General features: G+C 34.1%; 1 protein-coding gene across 1 annotated transcript in view; it reads left to right on the forward strand.

Moving 5' to 3' along the window:
- The window catches only part of LOC127977702 (Golgi apparatus protein 1), a 38207-nt gene that overhangs the window by 1830 nt on the left and 12494 nt on the right, over window positions 1–23883 (forward strand). The window contains exons 2-18 of the mRNA XM_052582712.1: window positions 10505–10534; window positions 11562–11648; window positions 12459–12674; window positions 14164–14367; window positions 14650–14721; window positions 14976–15162; window positions 16587–16801; window positions 17031–17152; window positions 18848–18949; window positions 20161–20314; window positions 20597–20734; window positions 21170–21256; window positions 21584–21646; window positions 21732–21845; window positions 22703–22791; window positions 23068–23185; window positions 23368–23460. Coding sequence (XP_052438672.1) covers window positions 10505–10534; window positions 11562–11648; window positions 12459–12674; window positions 14164–14367; window positions 14650–14721; window positions 14976–15162; window positions 16587–16801; window positions 17031–17152; window positions 18848–18949; window positions 20161–20314; window positions 20597–20734; window positions 21170–21256; window positions 21584–21646; window positions 21732–21845; window positions 22703–22791; window positions 23068–23185; window positions 23368–23460 — 2091 coding nt within the window. The remainder of the gene's footprint in view (window positions 1–10504; window positions 10535–11561; window positions 11649–12458; window positions 12675–14163; window positions 14368–14649; window positions 14722–14975; window positions 15163–16586; window positions 16802–17030; window positions 17153–18847; window positions 18950–20160; window positions 20315–20596; window positions 20735–21169; window positions 21257–21583; window positions 21647–21731; window positions 21846–22702; window positions 22792–23067; window positions 23186–23367; window positions 23461–23883) is intronic.

A 23883-nucleotide genomic window follows, 5' to 3' on the forward strand; every position in this document is an offset into this window, starting at 1 on the left:
TGCACAAACTGTGTTTTGCTGCTCGCCTGTAATACAAGTCAGACTTACTACTCCTAAAGCTCTTTACTGATATTATTTGGTGTTGGAGGTTGAAGTCCCTGGTTACTAAAAATGCAGCGCATGCATCTTTCTCATGTGTGTTCAACAGAAACAGGAAAGTCTGGCTTTATCTGTGCAGTAGATCTAAAATGTGTATGCATATTAAACATGAGCCATATTTCTTAAACATTTGTTTTCTGCTGTTTTGAGCTGCTCCTCCCTGACTTCTTGGCTCTGATGGCGAACCACTTTTCATCTGGCAAATACAAGGGCCAAGGTTCATTTGCAGCTAGACACAAATTCATTTAGGCTGAAAAACATCTTAGAGCAGCAGTTTTCTCTACTAGACTTTTACAACCTCTTGAGCTTCTGTCTCTTATATCAGAGTCTCATGCTAAAATCCAGCTCTCATTACAGTCACCGCTTTAAACCTGTCTCTCTCTCTCTCTCTCTCTCTCTCTCTCTCAGGCCTCTCATTAGTGTTGAAGCGAGGTCTTGCTCTCTGGTCCGTGATAACTAATTTCAACACCTGAGGGACATTTCAGAAGGCGGTCTGTCTGAAACACGTCTATTATGTGTGTCCCATTTAGGGTGTCAAATCTTTGTTTCGTTAGCCTTGAAATGCAATTGGATGTACGCTTCGAGTTCATTTCTTTTTAATCATCCTTTCCTTCCTCTGAAAATTAAAATGAGGGTGGCTGAATGTCTTGCTCTGATGTATTCGTGGTACTATGCTGGTATTAATTGGTCTAAATGCTGTCTAAAGTGAGCTGTATGCACACTCGGTGTGTAGCTTGTAGAGAATCGCTGACATTTTTCCATCCATGCATCCACAAATGACAGTGATGCATTTACAAAAGAAAGTACAGTTGTACATTGTGTCTTTGGACATTGTGTCTATATGTATATATAGAATTTTATCGTGGTAATATATATGTATAGTTATTTAACTCATAATTTTTTGGTGGTGATTGCAATGCAGTACACACACACTGCTTTTTTTATTTATTTATTTTTCAGAATTGCAATACCTTTTGGACAAGTATCATGGTAGTGTATATATATGCATAGTGCTAATTTTATTTTTAATTAATTTTGTGTTTATTAATTATCGCAGAATGTTTTTTGGACAAGTACTGTAGTATTATAGTATTTATTTAACTTTTGTTTTGGGGACAGGGAGGTTGCAATACATTTTTGGACTAGTATTATAAAATTTATATATGGATAGTATTTATTCATTTTATTGACTTGGGAGGTTTGCAATACAGTTTTGACAAATTGCATGGTAATATATGTATATATAGTATTTATTTATTTTTGGGGAGGATTGCAGTTATTTTTGGACAAGTGTTATGGTATTATGTGTCTAGTATTTATTTAATTTAGTTTTTGTGGGGTGGGGGGGCGTTGCAATACATTTTTGGACAAGTATAGCTGTATTATATATGAAAAGTATTTATGTATTTCTTATTACAGTTTTAGGTGGATTGCAATACACTTTTGGACAAGAAGTGCATACACTATACTATTTAATTATTTGGAATTGCAATGGTTTTTTCAACAAGTGACTTAATATAGAAGTATAATATGCATAGTAATCCACTACAAGCTTTCAAGCCAATAGCAACCCACTGGATTTGGCAATGGCAGCAGATAGAAGATGATAATTATGCTAGCATGAATGAAACATCAAGACAAGCTGTATACTCGTCTCGCAGTCTCTCCTTCTGCACTGCATGCCAAATTTCATTTGCCCGCGAAGGGTTGCTTCAGCAGTCCCGACTGTGGCTCTAATTATTGGGATAATTGCTTTGCAGAGGCTCGGTAACAGCTGTGGCAGTCTGAAGCGGTAAATGATATCCATAAATCTCTTCTCCTTCTCCATCTCCCTGAGGTCAGACCCCTCCGGGTCAGTCTTTTTTTGCGAACGAACTCTTGCAAACGCTCGAAGGAGGGAGGTAAGGTAATCGTGACACAGCTGCACCACGTCTGTCTTACTTTAATTTGCATTTTTAGCAGGTTCCTCTACTGGTGGGACGCCGCGGTGGGTTTGTTGTAAACCAAGCAGCTAGCGTGACTGATATGAGACACTCCCGCGGGAATCAGGGGCTGAGATCCTGAGAAAGTAAACCAAAGAGCTTAACTCTCAGTTAAACATTTGTTTGATATAACAGAATTGAGTGAAAAAGGCAGATAAGCTATTGTCTTGGCATTTTTCAGACTCAAAGTAAGATACCATGTTTTTTGTTTGTGTATGTTTTTGTTGGCTGTAAAGCTGTTCGTGTGGAAATATCAGTCTGAGACTCTAATGAATCTAAAATGAAGTGGAATGAACTCATTTGGTGCACTGCTGATGGGGAAACCGCATGTTTTATGGCTTTGACAGCTCTTTAAGACGCCATAGCGTGATGTTGATGTTGGCAGATGGGTTACTTGTTAAGATAAAAAGTAATGTGTTAACTGAAAAGAAAGGAGTATATAAGTTATAACTCTAAAAATCACCAAGGAAAAAAAAGGATACCTGTTTTGTGACCAATATGACATTATTTTCACGTCAATTGGAAATGTTTTCTTATTTCTCATTAATGCGTTTGTGCAAGCTTATTGTATTTAATTATCCTCAATTGTGATTCTTAATAGATTTTCATTTCTCTAATTTAGTATTTTTATCCAAATCAGCCTAAATAAAGGCAATTTAACAAATACTACCCTAATGTATTTTACAAATATTTTACCTTTTTTTAAAATTATAATTTACATTACATAAATCACATTATTTCAGTTAGATTTGGTTGGAAAATGTGATATTATATTATGACAATAATGACTCTTAAATCAAGTTTTTTATTGCAGTGAGATATATATATATATATATATATATATATTTTTATTTCATATAGAAATTTTATAGAGATTTTCTTGCATTATTATTGCATTATCACAAAAAGATTTGGGTGGTCAAATCTGATTCATTGTAATACAAAATAATTGCAATAATGGTTCTAAAAATAGGTTTGTTTTCTTTTTCTTTCTTTAGATTTTTGTGATGATGTTTTTTTTTTTTTTTTGCATTATTGCAATAAGATTTGGTTGGGAAAATGCAAGTACTTGTAATGCAATAATTGTAATGCTAAAAATTGGGCTTAATTTTCTGGTTCCTTTTCCTTAAAATCTGGTTGCTTTTTTCTTTCTGTGGATTTTCGGGATGAAATATGACTCAGACATGTTCTTGACAGGTTTCATAAGATTCACTTTGTAATTGTTGAGGGTCAGTGTTGAATAATTGCTTTCATTTTGACTAATGGTGCAGAAATCCTGTAATGGCTTGAACAAAGGCTGGTAACTGACAGCTATTGTCAGAGGAAAAGCTATCAGATATCATCGTTTTGATTCTGACTGTCAGTATCGAATGTGTTGCAATCATAAAACTGAGCTTGCAGGACTGCAATCATCTGGCTGTTCTTCAGCCAGTCTTTTTTCAGTTGTCAGCATCAATCAAAGGCGTGACATGTTTTTGACCTCTCAACTGATGTTTGGTCAACTTTTGTAGCTCTGATGACAGTTTGATGAAAAACTATTTAGCATTGCAAGCCAATCTCTGTCTTCCTTGGTAAGGAAAAAGAGGTTGCTGCTATTCTCTGTATAATAGCTTTGATCCAGTAATTTAACAGACTCAAAGCATTATTAAAATAGAAGTCATGGGCCTTTTCTTTTAAGTGCTAGAAAGAATTTTATTCTGATGTATAGATTATTATACAGTGTGACTTCAATACTTTGAACTTTGTTGTAACCTAAAAATAAACATCCTACAAGCTGTTCCCATCGTGTTAGCTTTGTCACATAAAAGATTTAGCAAGACAATGAGGAACGTCTGTTCTTGTTTACCTCTGTAGTGTAAGAACAGGTGGAAAGCGTGTAGCACTCGAAATGATTTTTAGAATTTTTTCATGTCTTCGTGTACATGCAATATCACTGACAGGCAATCCATTTGTGTGTGTGTATATAACATATATTTATATTTGCAAAGACACAACTCAGTTTTTATAAAAAAAATTTTGTCATGTTTTTATTGTGTGTGTGTTTAGTTTTTTTTTCATCCAAAATAAAAGCTTTTGTTTACATAATAGATGTGTATGTACTGTTTATTTATTATGTCTGCTCTATATAAATACACACACATGCATGTATATAATTCAGAAAAATATTTTGTTTATATATTAAATATATTTATATACAATGTAAATTAAATGAATATAAATATATGCATATAGATACTTGTAAATATTTTAAATAATAATTACTGTGTGTGTGTATTTATATATAAACATGATAAATATACACAGTACTACACACACATTATGTAAACAAAAACTTTTATTTGGATGTGATTTAATCATTATCAATATTGATCATTAATATATTACACAGCAAAATGTTGACACAAATTAACAGCATAATTATGCGTAAAAATGCATGATAATGTAATACACACACACAACATATTTCGAGTTATAATGTAATGTACATACATTAATGTACACTATAAATAGATAATTATTAATTAATTATTACACATAATTACCATAATTGCATATTCAGTCATATTTATTTTCATTTGAGTCAGTGAAACAAACTAGGTTTTGAAAAAAAAACCTGACAAAATACTTGTGAAAGCTAGCCACAACATTTTTGCATAAGAATTTATATTGTACTATACTTGATAAAACAGTCTGTCTGATTTACTAGCATGCACATGATTTTATTTCGGGTCTTTATATGCAGTCTCATTGTTGTCTGTTGCTATTTACAGTGGCAAGTTGAACTTTTTTTTTTTTGTCTGTGCAATGATGACATTTAAATATTTTGTTGCATAAACATTCAGCTTGTCTTGATGAATGGACTGCATACCTAAGCCTTCATTTGTATATTTTAATGTAATGTTTTCTTTGTTTCCTGTAAGTTAATAAAGAGAATGAGGGACCTGCTCTTTCTCACTCAGAATACAGATAAGCTCCCTGTAGAATCCCTCACTCTGTTTCCCTGCGTTATCTCCACTTTCACTGTCACACACGAGGACGGATGCTTTATTCACTGAACAGTAACCAGAGCCCGTTACAGAGGCAAACAGGCACTGGGTCGTCCTCTCTCAGTTTTTCACATCTTTCAGAGTCGTGCTGTGATTATTGCACTTGGCAGGCCGTTAAGTGGTTGTGCTACAGTATATACTGTTAAACAAACGCATTACCACTGTTCACTGTGTCTGCTTCTCCTCTGACACTGACTGCACTGCACACAGTCTGTTTAGATCTGCAGGAATGCTTTCAAATAGTGCAAGAGGAATATAACAGGTTCAGTACATGTTAAGCTCAAGGACATAATTTACAGCATAATGTTTTTCACCAAAAATATTATCTTTAAAAAACCCAAAATCAATTTTACAATAGTAATATTTATACAGTTTTATATTATTAAGACTGTTATGTTTTTTTATTAATAGTTTTAATTAGCTTTTATTTGTATGTTTTCAGTTTTTATTTTGCTTTATTTAATTGTAATGCAAATTTGTACATTTATTTATTTATATATATATTTGTACATTTATTTATTTATATATATATTATTCCTTTATTCCTATTTAGGGTTAATTTATTTTTATTTTAGTTTTATTTGTATTATTTGCATGCAATAATTCTAGTGCTTGAACTTAAATGTGTTTTAATTAGTTGCCAAAGCAAGGTGTGGTTTTTCATCTTATGTTTGAAATGTATTTCATTCCAGCTTTATTTAAATTAACAGATGTTTTTAATATAGTTGTACAGTAGGTTTAGTTAATAATAACTCTGATTGACAGTGACAATGTAAGTAAAGGGAAGTTAGTGTTTAAATATAGCATTAAAACAGCCATATAATCTAAACATATTCATGTTTTAGTGTGAAATTACTTATTAAGCTAAATTATAGATATTTATATAATATATATATTTATTATATATATATATTTGGCAACGGGACGGCAAAAACAAAACAATAAAAGGTCTATGAAAAATAAACTTCCACTTTTAATGCTTTACTGAAACTTCAAACAAGGGATGAGTGAAATTAATTTATGGTAATCAGCATTATAATTGCAAAGAGTTTTCATAATCATTTGAATTTAATAATCCAGTGCAAACAATCACTGCTCTGCACTCCTAAGTGAAATGTCTTTAAAAAGGAGAAACATCACTTCTGATCACACAATCACTGTTGATAAATGAATATTTCATGTGAAGTGAGTGCAGGAGGTGGTTTTCCGAGAGGTGAAAAGGTGCTGGAGGTAGTAATGCAGATATGATTGTAATGCACTTGGGTTTCTCTGAAGGCAGAGATTTCAAGGCTGGTGTCATGAAGTCACTCATCTGTGCATGAATGAGCTGAGCGCGTGCTTAATGCGTCTGCTGCGAGCAAATCCCTGACAGAGTGAAGCTTCACCTTTTTATCGGGTCTCAACCTGACTGAAGCTGGGTCTTGTTGACGATGATTCACCCGTGGCTTGTTTTCATCTTAATTCTTCTGACAAATCCAGAGCCGGTGCTGTCAGTGTCACACAGAGCAGAGATTTCTGTTAATTTACCAGAACATGCAACAAGAAGTGAATTAAGTGCTGTATACCTTGTCAGAATACAAATATCTGTATATTTTTTGCGAGGGGATGAGTATACAATCAGATTCAATCAGAGCAAGAAAATGTTTGTTTATAATGTGCATGGTAGTCATTTAAAACTTAGATTGAGATTTATTTATTTAAAAAATCATTATATATCCAAATGTTAGAATATAAAAAATAGACTCAGATCTGAAACCATGCTTTGCAGCTGCACTACCTGCTGTGATGCTTGTAGGAAAAGAAGACATGCACTTATAAGACACTTCAAAATATATACTAACATTTTTATTTAAAGAAATTAATATTTTTATTCAGGATGGATGCATTAGAAATTAGATTTTTTTTTTTTTTTTTTTTTTACATTTTTAATAAATGCTGTACTTTTGAACTTGTGTTATGCTGAAATTTAGCTTTGGTCACAGGAATAAATTACATTTATAATAGCAACTGTTTTAATAATATTCCTACTTTATTTTTGATTAAGTAAATGTAGCCTTGGTGAATGTAAGAGACTTTTTTCAAAAATATTAACTGGCTTAAACTAGTTAAACATTGTTTACTTAAAAAGGAAGTTTGGGAAAATACTTTGTCCCCATTTCATCCAGAATTAATAAAGAGTTGGACTTTGGTTATTGTTTTTCATTTTATTTATTTTGAAAGTCATAAGAAAGCTCTTATTAGGGTGTGAGCTGTGTAAAACCTTAAAGTAAGAAGTATGTCCAAAAACAGGAGCTCCTAAAAAGTTTGCATCCACAGATGTTTACGAGTCGAAAATTGATGTGCGTTATGGCCAAAAATGGTCCATTGGTTTATTACATTTCCTCCGACTTCTTAATGAAACGGACTGAGAAGGTAAATGATATTCTTCGCATAGAGACCATTGACATTTCAACAGTTCCACCTCTGATCGCTGTGTGATCCAAAACACATGCCTTGATATTTTTATTTCTTTAATTAATCACAGGATACATGAAACAAATGATCTGAAAAAGAAAAAGTCACTAAAGATTGATGTGGCTAATAAAAACTGTAGTGATTTTACTGTAGGTCCAACAAGCAAATCCCAGCGGACTTCTGTGAACTCTTGTGAGCGATGATACAAACTCTGAATCAATATCAATTCCTTATTGAGCTGTTTTTTTTTAACCAAAGCATCCAAATTCAACCTTTAGCACATTAATACAGGAAAGCAAGCAATGTGTAATCTCACAGAATCAATAGATGATCCATGTACCCCCCGGCCGGCCTGGAATCACAGAGCCCTGACATACGAATAGAAATATCCTGTTCTGGCTGGTGACAAGGAACCAGATGATTGATCTGGGTGTGGTTCCTGAGCTCAAATATCGGCCTGTTCCTATTTAGGGCCTGTGCTTCTGCTGTGATATCATCTTCAGATCCCCTTCGAGAACACTGACCATGAATCTGTTTGGTTGTTTTATGTGGGGTACTAGTGTTGTCAGCTGTTGGTTTAGAGCTATGAATATTTTCTACATGTTTATTTATTTTTAATGCATGAATTCCATGAAAAGACCCCTAAAATCAAGAGGAAAAACATAAAAAAAAATGCATTTAATGAAATACTGCCATGCTAATAATTGAAAGTTATCTATCAATTTATATATATTTATATATTTTTTATATAAAAGTATATAAACATTTTTGTTATTGTGATGTTAATATACATATTTGTTTTAGAATTTTTATGACATCTAGAAAGAAAACAATCTATTCAATATTTATAATTTTGGGATTACAAAATATGAGTTAATATTGCACAGTACATTGGATTGTGTCATTTCCTATTTTTGTTTTGTTTCATGTTTTGTTTTTGTGTTTTTTTTTTGTGTGTGTTTTAGTTTAGTTTCCTTTTTTGTGTTGTTTTGTGTTTTTTGTGTTGGTTTTTGTTTTGTGTTTTGTTGTGTTATTTGTTTTGTGTTGGTTTTTGTTTTGTGTTTTGTTGTGTTGTTATTTGGTTTGTGTTTTGTGTTTTTTTTGAGTTGTTATTTGTTTTGTGTTGGTTTTTGTTTTGTGTTTTGTTGTGTTGTTATTTGGTTTGTGGTGTTTTTGTTTTGTGTTTTGTTGTGTTGTTATTTGTTTTGTTTGTTTTGTGTGTTGTTTTGTTGTGTTGTTTATAGGGGTGCTCCGATCACGATCGGCCGATCATTAATGCGCATCTCGTCAGTAAAGCCGGTTTTCTAATCAGCGGTTAATTCCATCAGGTGCGTGATTTCACATAGAGCAGCTGTTACTACACAGAGCCGTTGTTAACTGAGAAGATGGGCCAATAAACGCTGAAAATTAACGTGATTTGCGCATCTTCTCTATTAACAACGGCTCTGTGTAGTAACAGCTGCTCTATGTGAAATCACGCACCTGATGGAATTAACCGCTGATTAGAAAACCGGCTTTACTGAGGAGATACGCATAACGATCGGCCGATCGTGATCGGAGCACCTCTAGTTGTTTATGTAAATGTGTTTTATTTTATAATATATCTTTATTTGTGCCTTTAAAATTGGCATGAAATATGACTTGTACATGTTTTTGACTGCGTTTGCAAGATTCACTGTAATGTTGTCTCTTATGATGCTTTTTAAATGTCAGCTTATGAATCCCGTTTACAGGAGCACATGCTCCGTCATCAGTCTATGCACCAGGCATCTTTACTTAAATATTTTTGCTTTGTACGATTTAAATTTTAAGATTTATGTAAAAGCACATGTTTTAATCTCCACTAACATTAAACATGTTGTTTTGTGTCCACACTAGCAAAATGTCTTTGCTTTGATGTTCATCTTAGCAAGGGCAGCTGAAGGATGATACATTATTGTCAAGCCATTGTTAGGGCGTTGTATGTGAATGCGCATTGATTTTTGCCTGTTTGACTATGTTGTTGTCGTCCCCTGAGAATTGCTAATTGCATTTTCATGCTCTATGAGTCACTCAGCAGTTGTTTACTGTGCTAGGTTAGAGACTGTGCTTATTGACAGTTAGCAGTCAGGGGTCTAACCCAGCCAGAATGAGAAGAAACAGACAGGCTGCTGAAAGGATGAGGAAAACTAAAGATTTGATAGGTCACAAGGACTTCTGTTTATCTGCTTGAATTATTAAGAGACTATTCTTTTCTCATAGCTGACACTGTATCATGTGTTTCAGTATGATAGGAACTGTAATTCATATGTAATTGTTTAACTTTTATTTAGAATGCTGTTTTCTGTCATTTTCGAGTGTGGTTTTGTTTATTTTATTTGTAAAACAAATATGTTTGTATTGGAAGAGATGTAGTACTCTGGCATATAACCAAAACTGTTGTTTGTTTAATCTGTTTTTGTTATTTTTATCATACTAATATATATTTATTTATTTATTTATTTATTTATTTATTTATTTATTTTTTCATAAACTTAGGATTTAAAAAATATATATAGTTGGTTAATATTTGCCAGTGTATTGGATTGTCATTTCTGTCATCAGCTTTTACAAAAATTTTTTACGATATTTATAAATAAAATCACATGTTTTATTTTATTAATTTTGTATTTTAAAACTGTATCAGGCTGACACTGAACAATTTAATTGAATTAAGTTATTTCATTATTTATTTATTTTTTTTGTATAATGATATTGGTAATTGTATTATTATATTGATATATTTGTGGTTGTTGTTTTTACCTCCCTTGCCAGTAATAAAGCTTTATTGGCATGATTAACAATTACAATTCTCAGAGTATAAACGTCATTCAGAATTAATAAGGAGTAGGAAATGAAGTGAAAATTAAAAGATTCTAAATTCCCTCTCTCTTTCTTTTACAGGACACAGAGATTGCTGCAGACTGCAACCATGTAAGTACTCAAAATCAATCACCACCATCGACGTGACTCATCTTCACAGCTCCACACATCTTTAGGGTGATGTTCTCTGTTTTCAAGACCCTCCGCGTGTACTCTTTCAGAACGATTCTTTGTAGGTTTACGAGAGAATGCGTCAGTAGGATTTAGAGACCAGTAACATCAGCAAGTAATTTCAGAAGAATAATGGCCTAATCACCATCTAATGATGGCTGCAGCCCGCAGTTAATTTGGTGGGGTCCCGAGAGAGGTATCTGTTTCTGATCTTCTTTGATGTTCTCATTAAGGCCGCAGCGCGAGACCTGGTCCACAAAGGAAAATTTAGGCGTATGATTCAGGCCTGAGTTACCCGTCTCATTACGCAATGCTCATAGTTGAGCAATAATTAAGATAAAGAAATTATTCTTGCGGTTTTGAAACTTACATTTATCAGCACTTTTAGTTAGTGCCACTGTTAATGTGCGATCACATTACAAAGAGCTTGCGAGCTGTGTGAGACAGGAACTACAAGGCCATTTACTTCAACTGACATCTGTTTGTTTCGAAGAGAAAGTTTCATTTTTGAAATCAGTTACTTTCTGTTGAGCAGTTACTTCTTGCTCAAACCATAAAACAAAGAAAGCATTACATCCTTTTAACTGCATTTCCAGACTTGACCTTGGCAAACGTCATGATTGCACAAAACTAGAGGTTCTTCTGAAAGCACTGACTTGAAGGAATAGTTCACTTGAACATTACGATTGTCATTATTAACCTGAACAGCGGAACATGACAGAGAGAAATTGCGAATTGAAATCTTCAAGCTGCAAAAAATGAAAAATCATCATAAAAGTCACACATACGAATAGTCTGCTCTATTTCAGGTCTTCTGTAGTCATACAATAGCTTTGTGTGAAAAACAGATTGAAATGTACATCTTTATTTGCTGATAATCATTCTTTACAGTGAGCTGAAACGGTCTGATTCATAAAGTCACTTTATGTATATTTCAAATGTTTTATATTTTTAATAATATTGCCAGCTGTTGTGGAACTACAAGCTGAATCTGACCACAGATCCGAAGTTTGAGTCCGTGGCGCTGGAAGTGTGTACGAGCACCATGCTAGAGGTCAGTTTCTGCTTTTTGGAAATTATTGTGGTTAAATCTTTTTTTTTTTTTAGCACAATTGTGTTATTATAATATATAAATTAGTTCAATATTTTTATTTAACAATAATCACACTAAGTTATTTCCCACATAATTGAGTCCTCAAAGGTTTTATTTATTTTTTAAATCCCCCTAATCATTTTAGAATTATTATTCAAAATTAAGGAATTCTGTGAACACTTTGTAACAAGATTCCATTTGTTACCATTAGTTAACAAATAAACTAACAATGAAAGTACTTCTAAAGCATGTATTAATCTTTAGTTAATTAAAATAACTAATAATACAGTAATAAATTAATGGTATTTAATGGACCTGAGCTAACATGGACTAACAATAAACACTTGTATTTTTATTAACTAAGGTTAACAAAGATGAATAAATATTGTAACAAATGTAACCAAAAAAAAAAACCTGTAAGATATATTGCTGAAATATGCCTTTTCTGCCCATTATCCTGCCACCCTAATTTCACTGCAGACGATCCGACATCTACATTTGTAATGCAATGTGATTTCACGTTTGACTGCACTTTGAGCTGCCATAATGTAATTAAAATGAATCTCAGTAGACAAAAGTTTCCCACTAACCTCTTCACGAGTGTGTGTGTATGTTTTGATGCACATTTGTGGTTGAATACACAATTTAATTACCATTAGTGAAATTGACTTGATATTAAATAACGAATGATATTTTTTTCATGTCTGCTGCATTGATCCTTGACTGCTTCTTCTCACGAATAATGAAAAGAGCCTTAAATCTGTTTCTCAGCTGAAAGAGTGTGCAGATGAGGAGCGGGGGAAAGGCTATCTGATGTCCTGCCTGGTGGACCACCGCGCCAACATCACAGAACGCCAGTGCCATCAGTACATCACTAAGATGACCAGCATCATCTTCAGCGACTTTCGGCTCATATGTGGCTTTATGGACAAATGCAGAGAAGACATCAACACCCTGCAGTGTGGAAGCATCGCAGTTGGAGAAAAAGTAAGCTTGTGTCCAATAATAGCTGTGAATGCTTTGACTCCTTGCCCACTTAAAACCGCAAAGCTCTAGAATATCCCTTTGGGAAGCCATAGGCTGTTGGCTTGGTACCAGATGGCTCTGTGATGTAGTGACTCTGCCGTTCCCGAAATGTCCACATTCCTCCGGGCGTGCTGGAACACGGGCACCCGTTCACCGCACTTGCCTCGTTCCCCCGGGGGCACTCTGCTGAAAATTAAAAAAGTTAACTTTAGACTCGTCTGCTCGTTGACTTAAAATAGCCTAAATAAGCTCAGACTGGCAAACATACAAGATGGCAAGTGAGGAATGAAGATTATATTTAGCCGCTTAGTCGTTTTACGCATATTTTAGATGTCTTTTAGATTGCGGGTTATGCAGTAATTAAGTACTATTATATGAGTAACTGACAGCTCCCATTCTGTAGTGCCTTTTGCCTTTAAATATCACTCGTTATTTGTCATTAAGTCGCATGCCTTAAATTCTGACACTAAATTACTTTGAGTGGGCATTTGAATGTCATTATCAACACTATTTTATGGTGTAATTTGTTTACAGTCGCCTTGGGTGATGTTTTCTCCCGGACCTCAGGAAGTGTTCGTGGTTAAACACATGGCTATCACTTAAGTGTACAAACCAATGATCTCTGAAATTGCTAACATTCTTCAGCAGACTTTTATTAAAATTTTTATTTTCTTTAACTTTTAATTTTAAGTAAAAAAAACTGTTATTTATTTGTTATGTTATTTTGTTGTGATATACTTATAATTTGGTGTTTATTTTTATTTTTGTTATTTATTTATTTATTTATTTTCCTCATTCTCTCAGTGTTGTGATATTGTTTTTAACTAAAACTATCAGTTTGAAATAAATAAAGTAAATAAATAAAAAATAATCGAATGAAAAAATTAATATTAGAAATTTTAGAAATGTTTCCTTGGAAACTAGCTTAAATCATTTTACATTGAAGTACTAATATAACTAAAACGGAAATAAAAATAAATCAAAGCTAAATGGAAATGTAACAAAAACTAACTAATAAAAATAACAAAAGCATATAATACATTACTAAACATACATTATAATAAAATAACGATACAAATATAAAACCATATTATGATTTAATAATATTTTAAATATTTGATTAAAAATGTGATAAAATTAATAATAGTAATAAAAATCCAAAAAGCTCATATTTAAAAAAAATAAAATAAAAATAACAAAAACTTTTACATATTTATTAAGATCTTATTGTCATTTCTTCTTTTGTCTTGCATTCAAAAGCATCATTGTTAATCTATCTGGTTTTCACATTCTTTGTAAAATATCTCACTAGTTTACATTTTCACTTTGTGTTTCATTTTTCCTCCCTCCCTTTTATCCCTTCAGTCTAACATATCTGTTGTCCCAAAATAAACCCTAAGCCAAGCTGTCCCGAGTCCTAAAGCCAAATATTTTATTTTTGTTCGGTTAGGACCTGCATTCCCAGGGTGAGGTGATTGCGTGTCTTGAGAGGGCTCTGGTCCGGGAAGCAGAGCAGCAGGATAAACCTCGTCAAATCAAGGATGCCTGCAAAAAGTCCATCATGAGAGTGGCTGAACTATCAGCAGACGACTTCCACCTCGACCGCTACCTCTACTTCTCCTGTCGAGACGACCGGGAGCGCTTTTGTGAGCATGTATGTGTCAGCTTCTCTAATAGTGTCCTCTCATCCATCAGCATAACTGCAGCCTAATTTGCATACTTCTACTATTTGCTACAAGTATATACTTTACTGGAAGGGGGCGGGCTGGTATGATTGACAGCTGCCTCTCATGTGCTGTGAGTCTGAATGACAGGATTAGACCACACAGCTGTTTTGTGTATTTTGAACATGAAGCATCCAGTATCTCCCGAGTCTGACCTGAATTGATCTGTCAATGCTTAACATTTTATTTATGTTTTCTTTTTTTGGTCACAGACCCAGGTGGGAGAGGGCAGAGTGTACAAATGCCTGTTCAACCATAAATTTGAGGAAGCAATGTCAGAAAAGGTGCAGTACAATCTCTAATTACCGATATATTGAGTTTAATACTACAGATTGTGGGAAATAAACTCAAACTGAATGTAAAAGTAAGCAGTTTTTTTATTTCTCAAACAAAGAATACAATATAATGTGCATAAAATGTCAGTTTCTGAGCCGAAGTCGTAGTCTAGAAGAAGCCGCAGGAATGTTGGTGGTCAGGTTTGTGTATGTGTTTGTCCTGTCTGAGTGTCTGTGGAGTTAATAAGCATCTCTGTCCACAGTGCAGAAACGCCCTGACCACTCGGCAAAAGCTCATTGCTCAAGATTATAAAGTCAGTTACTCCCTCGCGAAGGCCTGTAAGGCCGACTTACGCAAATACCGCTGTAACCCAGACAGCAGCATGCCTCGCGCCCGAGAGGCCAGACTCTCCTACCTCCTCCTCTGCCTGGAGTCTGCTGTTCACAGAGGTCTGCTCGTCTCATTACATATCATACTACAGTTGTACTCTGACATTGGCCAATATTATCTATTATTTTTCAGTGTTATTTGAAATTGGATATTTCATTATGCATCTTCATTTCATTATTACTCATTATCATTCATTTAATTATTATACAATTATTATAAATTTTAACATTTAAATTAGTTTGATATTGGATATTCAATTGTGCATGTTATTTTTTATTCATCTACTTAGATTTTTACTTTTTATTATTATTGTTATTATCATTATTATTATCTTTATCATTAATTATTTTTTACATTTATAATGTTACCATATCGGTTATCTGCTAATGTTAAATGTTTTATTTTTTGGATATCAATTATATTAATTTTCTACGTTAATTATTATTATTATTATTATTATTATTATTATTATTATTATCCCTGTTATCATATTATGATTATTACTTACATTTAAATTTAGAATAGTACTAAATCAGTTATCTGCTAATATTAAATAATAATATAATTTATAATTTACTTAGCTTTTTTTATTATTATTATTATTATTATTTCAGTATAGTTTGATTTAGGATACTTAATTGCTCATGTTAATTTTTATTTTACTTTATTATTATTATTTATTATTCATGTTATTATCATAAGATCATGATCCATATATACATTTAGAATACTACAATATCGGTCATGTGCCAATATTAAAGATTATGGGTTTTTTTTGTGTATGATAAATTATATTTCATTGTGCATTTTATCATGTGATTACAGTTCATATTTTTTACATTTAAATTAGAACCATGTCGGTTATAGGCAAATATATATATATATATATATATATATATATATATATATATAAAAAATTATAATTATAATAATTATTTATATATATATTTATTGTTTGGTATTTGGTTTTTAATTGTGAATATTTTTTATTTTACTTTATTATTCATTAGTAGTAGTAATAGTGGTACCATATAGTTATTACTCCTATCTACATTTAGATTAGTACCATATTAGAAGTACTAACTGCACTTGTAGTTTAAAAAAATATATTTTAGTTGTTATTTTACTTAATTTTTTCACATTTAGATAAAATGTTATGGAATTTTTATATCAGCCATAAAATAAACATTTATCAGCATAGACCAAATGCTAAACTGAAATCAGTTATTATAAATTTTAATTCAAAAGTAATAAATATATTAAATATTTAGTGAGTATCACACAAACACGTTTGAATTTTTTTCAAACAGGAAATGCAGTATACTGTATATTCTGTGCAGTAAATAACGTGCTGGTATTCTGTTCCAACCATAGTCTTTGCTCTCCTTCATGCACGTTCAGGGCTGTTTATTGATTTGCTGCAACCTTATAAGTTTGTTCATTGTTACGTTCCTTCCCGTGGGTTTCACTGCTGTCATCTCAGGCCGTACGGTGACCGGAGATTGTCAGGGTGAGATGCTGGACTACAGACGCATGCTAATGGAGGATTTCTCTCTGAGTCCTGAGATCGTGTTGCATTGTCGAGGAGAGATCGAGGCGCACTGCTCAGGACTGCACCGCAAGGGACGAACCCTGCACTGCCTCATGAGAGTCACCCGCGGGGACAAGGGCACGGTGGACAACCTCTGTCAGACAGCAGTAAGAAACCTTTATGAACTGCATTTATTTGATCAACATTGTGAAATAATATAACAGTGTATAATTTGAATGCATTCTGAAATGTAATTTATTTCTGTGATGCGCAGCTGAATTTCCAGCATCATTACTCCACTCTTCAATGTCACATGATCCTTCAGAAATCATTCTAATATACTGATTTGCTGCTCTAGAACTTGGATTTATTTTATATGTTTTTTGTTTGTTTTAGCTCCAGACTCTTATCCAGTCAGCAGACCCTGGTGCTGATTACCGGATTGATCGTGCTTTAAATGAAGCCTGTGAGTCTGTGATCCAGACGGCCTGCAAACACATCCGCAGCGGAGACCCTATGTGAGTCACGGTGCATTGAGCGTGGTGTATTGTTCTCTGTCATCAGTGGAAACTACTTTAAAGCACCAATACTCTCACAGGCACCATATAAACCTGCAGTGGATTTAGAGGAGAGAGTCAAATCCAGTGAAGTGTGTGTGGAGTGTATGGGCCCTATCTTGCACCCAGCGCAATTGACTTTGTACACCGACGCATGTGTAATTCCTATTTTGCACCCGCGCAAAGCGCGCTTTTCCCTCCACAGAAGCACGTCGCTAAACTAGTGAATGAACTTGCGCTCCCTGGGCGGTTCAGCGCAAAAAAGGAGGCGTGTTCCGGCGCAAACAATCCCTGGTGCTATTTTGCTGTTCCCTTAAACAATTGCACCACTGACCAGAAAAAACCTAGTCTAAAGTCAGTGGCGCGTTGCGCGTTGTTCATTATGCTATTTTAAGGGCGCATGCTTGACCATAATGTATAGGCCTATAGCGTGCACAACGCGCATACACTTTGCTCATGTAATCTACACAGATGCAACAGTTATTTTTGCAAATCATAAATTGTTACACTAAAAAAATATTAACACATGAGATGACGGAAATCATTGTGGTGTGACACGAAGATTTGAAAAAATACGCCTGTTTAACCGACGCTATTTTGAGTGGGTTTCTCCAATCCCCATACAACACAACTTCTCTGTCTTTCACTGCTCTTACAAGAACATCAGTCTCCTCGGCTGTGAACCGCTCCTGGCGTGCGCCTGGTAAATACGCCATAATAATAGCAATCCATAGTGGAACTTGCGCACCTGCTTTTAAAGGGAATGTTGGATGACGCTCTGATTGGTTTATTTCACGTTACGCCCAAACCACACCTATGAATAATGAAGCTACTTCAGACCAACCCATTTTAGATTTGCGCCGGGCGCAAGAGCCATTTATCCCGCCGGGAAAATAGCAACAGCGCCGAGACCCGCCCACAAACTTACTTGCGCTTTGCGCTTTGACACTTGCGTTTCAGATCGTTAAAATAGGGCCCTATGTGTGTAACTCTTTTTAAAAGGAAGAAAGATGAAGAATGCAGCTAAGTCAAGTTTACACAGTGTCTGCATCGGAAAAGGCTATGTAATATTAAAAAAATATTTATTTATTTATTTATTTATTATTTTATTTGTTATTTATTTTTATTATATTTATTTAGTTGTTTATGTTTGATAAGGTTTATTTATTAAGTTGTTTTTGTTTGTTTTTTAACTTTCTAATTGGTTATTTTTAAATTGTTTATTTTTCATTGATTTTTTTTTTATATTTGTCGAATAAAATGTAAAAAATGAGACCTGCATTGGAAGAGACTCAAATAAGGGATTTGTTTGTTTATTGATTTATTTATTTTGAAAAGGTTATATTTATTAAATTATGATATTTTTTTATGATTTATTTTAAGTGTAAGTTTTAATTCATTTTAAAATAGTTTTTAACAACAAGTTAACATGTTTCATGTAGTGGAAATATTGTAGTATGTGTCAGCTTATTGTATAATCATATAATGCCATCCGTGTTGAATACAAATGTACTATTAACATTTTTTTCTTTTATTTCTGCAGTAATGCCAAGCAGTGTTTTATTATATTACATTGGAAATAGAGTTGTTGTTGTTGCGTTCATTTTATTTGGTGGATTAAATATTTAAAAAAAACATGTGTTTGTGTGTTTGTAGGATTCTGTCTTGTTTAATGGAGCATCTTTACACAGAGAAGATGGTTCAAGATTGTGAACACCGTCTTCTGGAGCTGCAGTACTTCATTTCAAGAGACTGGAAGTAATCAACCTAACCTTTCCATTTCCCTTTTCCTTACCTGACCTTACCTGATGACTCAGACAAAATAAGACCCTTGAAACCCCCTCTTACGCTTTCAGTTTGATGTTTTCAAGTATGTTTGTGTGATAATAACATTCAAATCCATTCAGTCGGGGGTCGTCATTGTACATGTTTAATAGCTCAGCACTCGTCTGCAGTTTGATTTGCGTGCCTGATGCGACCTTCACTGTGTGTGTCTCTCATCTGTTCAGTTTGAAAAGGATGCCCACACAGTGCCATTATAATAAAACCATTAGATGGTCATAACTTCATTCACAGCCCATTAGATTCAAGTGGTTTTTAATTAGAACAGTTTGAAGCAGCAATTTGGTTTGATGGTCCATTGTGACAGGCTGGCTGTGTGATGCTTTGTTTGTTACAACCCTACAGAGACTGTTGTTCTCTTCTCTATTGTGACCAAATCTTGGCAAAATGTGGATTAAAAAAAACAAAAAAAAAACAAATTGTAAACCTATTTTAGATGCTGATTCATGCAACTAGCACTAAATGTATCTAAGAGACACTACAGTTAAAATTTTACAAATATTTTATTTGATCAAAAATACAATAAAAATAGTATTATTGTAAAATACAAGTTTTTTGGTAAATTTTTACTTAAAGCCTTTATGTATAATGCATTATAAAAGTAATTTTAATGCAATAATTATGCCTTCAAATGCTTACAATTATGCCTTCTGTGCTTTTAAAATTCAGTTATAATTATTTTCGACAAAATAACACACATTATGAATAATTATAATGCATTATACCCTTTAATAACCCTTTATAATGCATTATAAACAAATGCTTTAAATGAATTTTCATAATCTTTTCTCCAGTCTTCAGTGTCACATGATCCTTCAGAAATCTTTCTTACATGCTGATTTACTGCTCAAGAATTATTTCTGATCATTATCAGTGTTGGAAACAGTTGTGCTGCTTCATATTTTTGTGGAAACACAAACCTTGTGTTAGTCAAAAATGTATTCTTTGATCAATAGTAAGTTAAAAAAGAACAGCAGAAATATTTATTATTATTATTCATGTTGAAAACAGTCATTCTGCTTAATGTTTTTTGTGGAACGCAAACCTTTTATTGTCTTTGAAGGTTGAGGTTAAAGTCCGGTTAGACATGTGACTCATTTTTGTCTCCTGTGTAATTTTTCCTCCAGGCTTGATCCTATCTTATACCGTAAATGTCAGAACGACGCGTCCAGACTGTGTTACACCCCGGGCTGGAACGAGAGCAGTGAGCTGATGCCTCCTGGCGCTGTGTTCTCCTGCCTCTACCGCCACGCTTACCGGACAGAAGAGCAGGGCAGACGGGTGAAAAGCACAAACAATGTCCATTTTAGTCAGTTTTTATTATCAGAATGAAGTCTGGTCCACCTTTCAGTTTATTCTGACTAGGAACTACCTACTACATACAGAAAACAAATAGAAAAGTCAACTGTCTTTAGACATTTTATATGAGAGAACATACGTGTCAAATAGAGAGCATGTGGTTTTGGATTCATCCATTGAATTTGGTAAATAGATAACATCAAAATAAATAATTGGACTGATATTCTGTGGAAATGTTCAATAGTAATGTGTCTTCGTGTGCAGCTCACCAGGGACTGTAAGGTGGAAGTCCAGAGAGTTCTTCACCAGAGAGCTCTGGATGTGAAGCTGGACCCTGAGCTCCAGAAACGCTGCTTGACTGACCTGGGCAAATGGTGCAGTGAGAAGACCGACACCGGACAGGTACACAATTATTTCTGGGGTGAAACTCCTCAGTACATGATTACCGTATTTTTCGGACTATAAGTGGCACCTGAGTATAAGTCACATCAGTCCAAAAATACGTCATGATGAGGAAAAAAACATATATAAGTTGCACTGGATTATAAATCGCATTTATTTAGAACCAAGAGAAAACATTATCGTCTACAGCCTCGAGAGGGCGCTCTATGTTTTCAGTGTAGGCTACAGGAGAACTGAACAGCATAGAGCGCCCTCTCGCGGCTGGAGACGGTAATGTTTTCTCTTGGTTCATTTCTCCTGGTTCATGTCAAATTCATTTTGATAAATAAGTCGCACCTGACTATAAATCGCAGGACCAGCCAAACTATGAAAAAAAGTGACTTATAGTCCGGAAAATATGGTAGGTTGAGTCAGAGTTGGTTTTGTCTGCCTCAGGAGCTGGAGTGTCTTCAGGACCATCTTGAGGACCTGGTGTCAAACTGCAGAGATGTGGTGGGCAACCTGACAGAACTGGAATCTGAGGTACGTTTCCTATTCCACACCGCAGCATCTGCATAAACCTCAGAGTGGAGAAGGCCTAAAAGAAAATGCTTGTAAGATAGGATCTTCTGTTTTGTTGTACTGTTTACTGTTTGTGTATATTAACATTGAACAGTTTTGGGTTAATAAGACTTTTAAATTGTAATGATATTTCACAATATTACTGTATTCATGATTAAATAAATGGTGAGCTTAAGAGACTTCTTTCATTACATTATAAGATCTTAGATTTAAATATCTAGAATTTCAGAATTGAGGGATTTTTGGGAGCGATGATCTTGATTTATGGTCACACTGTTGTGTTCACAGGACATTCAGATTGAAGCCCTGCTGATCCGAGCTTGTGAAGCGGTCATCCAGAGCCACTGCCACGTTAGTACTGACAACACAATCATCGAAATTATTCCTTTTCCTTTTTTTAACCCTGAATTCCTCATGTTGGTCTGTTTTCTCCCAGGACGTAGCTGATAATCAGATAGACATGGGGAATCTTCTGGAATGCCTGGTGCAGAACAAACATCAGAGGGAAATGAATGATAAATGTGCTGTGGGCGTCACTCATTTCCAGCTGGTAAGCCAGTCACACAACCAATTTCCCTATGTTCACTTTGAATGATGACGAGCAAATGTTTTCCCAAATGTCACACTGTCCCAGCACTGAATGAATGGTTTGGGGCTGGTTTGAGGTGTTGACCATGCTAACTAATCAGCCAATATTTGCAATGTTGAGATTGACATCACATTTTTTGAGTGAATTTTGCATATATAGATATTATGAAAATGAGATGCTTTCATTGTTATTATAGTTAACTTATACTAAAACTGAAACAAAAATAAAACTTACAACTTATCTAATATATCTGTCTATCTATCTGTCTGTCAATTAGTGCTGTCAAACTATTAATTGCATCCTAAATAATATTTTTAGATGTGTGTTTATAGCTAGTTTATATATTATGTATATATAAATACACACACATGCGTGTATATATTTAAGAACAATTGTAAGTTTATACATTTAAAATATTTATATATAATATCAATTACATGAACATAAATATATACATGGAAATATTTTCAAAATATATACTGTGTGTGTGTGTGTATACATAATAAATATACATGGTGTACACACATATTGTTATGTAAACAAAAACGTTTATTTTGGATGCGGTTAATCATTTGACAGCACTACATCTATAAAAACTACTAAAACATGATTAAATTACTAAAGATTGAACTAAAATCAAAATGAAAACAGATTTATAAAAAAAGATTGTATGTCAATAATACTAAAATAACACTACTATTACTGTCAAAAAATTGCATGATATATTAAATAAATTGCATTTATTTATGTAATGAATGAACAGTTCATATAGGCTATGAGGTATGAGATGTATTTTTATGTCAAGTGTATGTTTACAGGTTCAGATGAAGGACTTCCGCTTCTCCTACAAGTTCAAAATGGCCTGTAAAGAGGACGTACTCAAACTCTGTCCCAACATTAAGAAGAAGTGAGTTCACAAATCCCGCAGCTGTCTCTTCTTCAGGCTTTCAAATGTTCTGCATAAACTCTGTTTGGATTTTGTCATTCAGTTCTGATGGTGATTTATTGTTATATAACATCTTTTCATGGATGCTTAAATCATCACGACCTGTCTGTGTGTCTCCTCTTATTTTATATCTCTCGCTCACACAGTCATCCTCTTGAACTGCACATTTTTTATATCCTCCGCCTCAGTGTCTCTTTCACCCTCTTCATGTGTCATTTCGTTATTCTTCCACCTCAGGGCGGATGTGGTCATCTGTTTGAGCACCACGGTGAGGAACGACACTCTACAGGATGTGAAAGATCAGCGTGTGTCTCTCAAATGTCGGAAACAGCTGAGGGTGGAAGAGCTGGAGATGGTGAATTCACTTTACCCAAGTTAAATCACACACTCCACATTGTTCAGACCCTTTTACAACAAAAGTGGACTGTAATTTATTCGATCAAGGTCCTAAAAGTACCACTGAAGTTTCATGCAACTTTTTCATATATTACTCATGCGCTATATTCCAAGTCTTCTCTCTGTCCCCTTCATTTGCAGTCGGAGGACATTCGACTGGAGCCTGAGCTGCACGATGCTTGTAAGAAGGATATCAACAAGCTTTGCTCCCCTGTAGCCTATGGAAATGCTCAGGTAACGGTGTACTTTGATCTTGTACTTTTCTAGACAGCTTTATGCACCCACCTGCAGCTGCTGCGTGCAGACACATGATGAAACTTGTCCAGTTAGAGAAAGAAGATTCATTTAACAAGATTCCCACAGTCACGGAGCACCTGGAAGTATAGGAAAAGTTTAAAATTTAAATTTACAGGTCATAAAAATGCCTTTCAGTGACTAGCTTTCTATCTTTCTGACTAGGAGTGGCAATTTATATATAAAAAAAAAAACCTTACATTTTCAATAACCTGATGTTCTGCTTAAAGGGGGGGTGAAATGCTCGTTTTCACTCAATCTCCTGTTAATCTTGAGTACCTATAGAGTAGTACTGCATCCTTCATAACTCCAAAAAGTCTTTAGTTTTATTATATTCATAAGAGAAAGATAGTCTGTACCGAT

The sequence above is a fragment of the Carassius gibelio genome, chromosome B18 (assembly GCF_023724105.1).
Source record: "Carassius gibelio isolate Cgi1373 ecotype wild population from Czech Republic chromosome B18, carGib1.2-hapl.c, whole genome shotgun sequence".
In the NCBI taxonomy this organism is placed as follows: Eukaryota; Metazoa; Chordata; class Actinopteri; order Cypriniformes; family Cyprinidae; genus Carassius; species Carassius gibelio.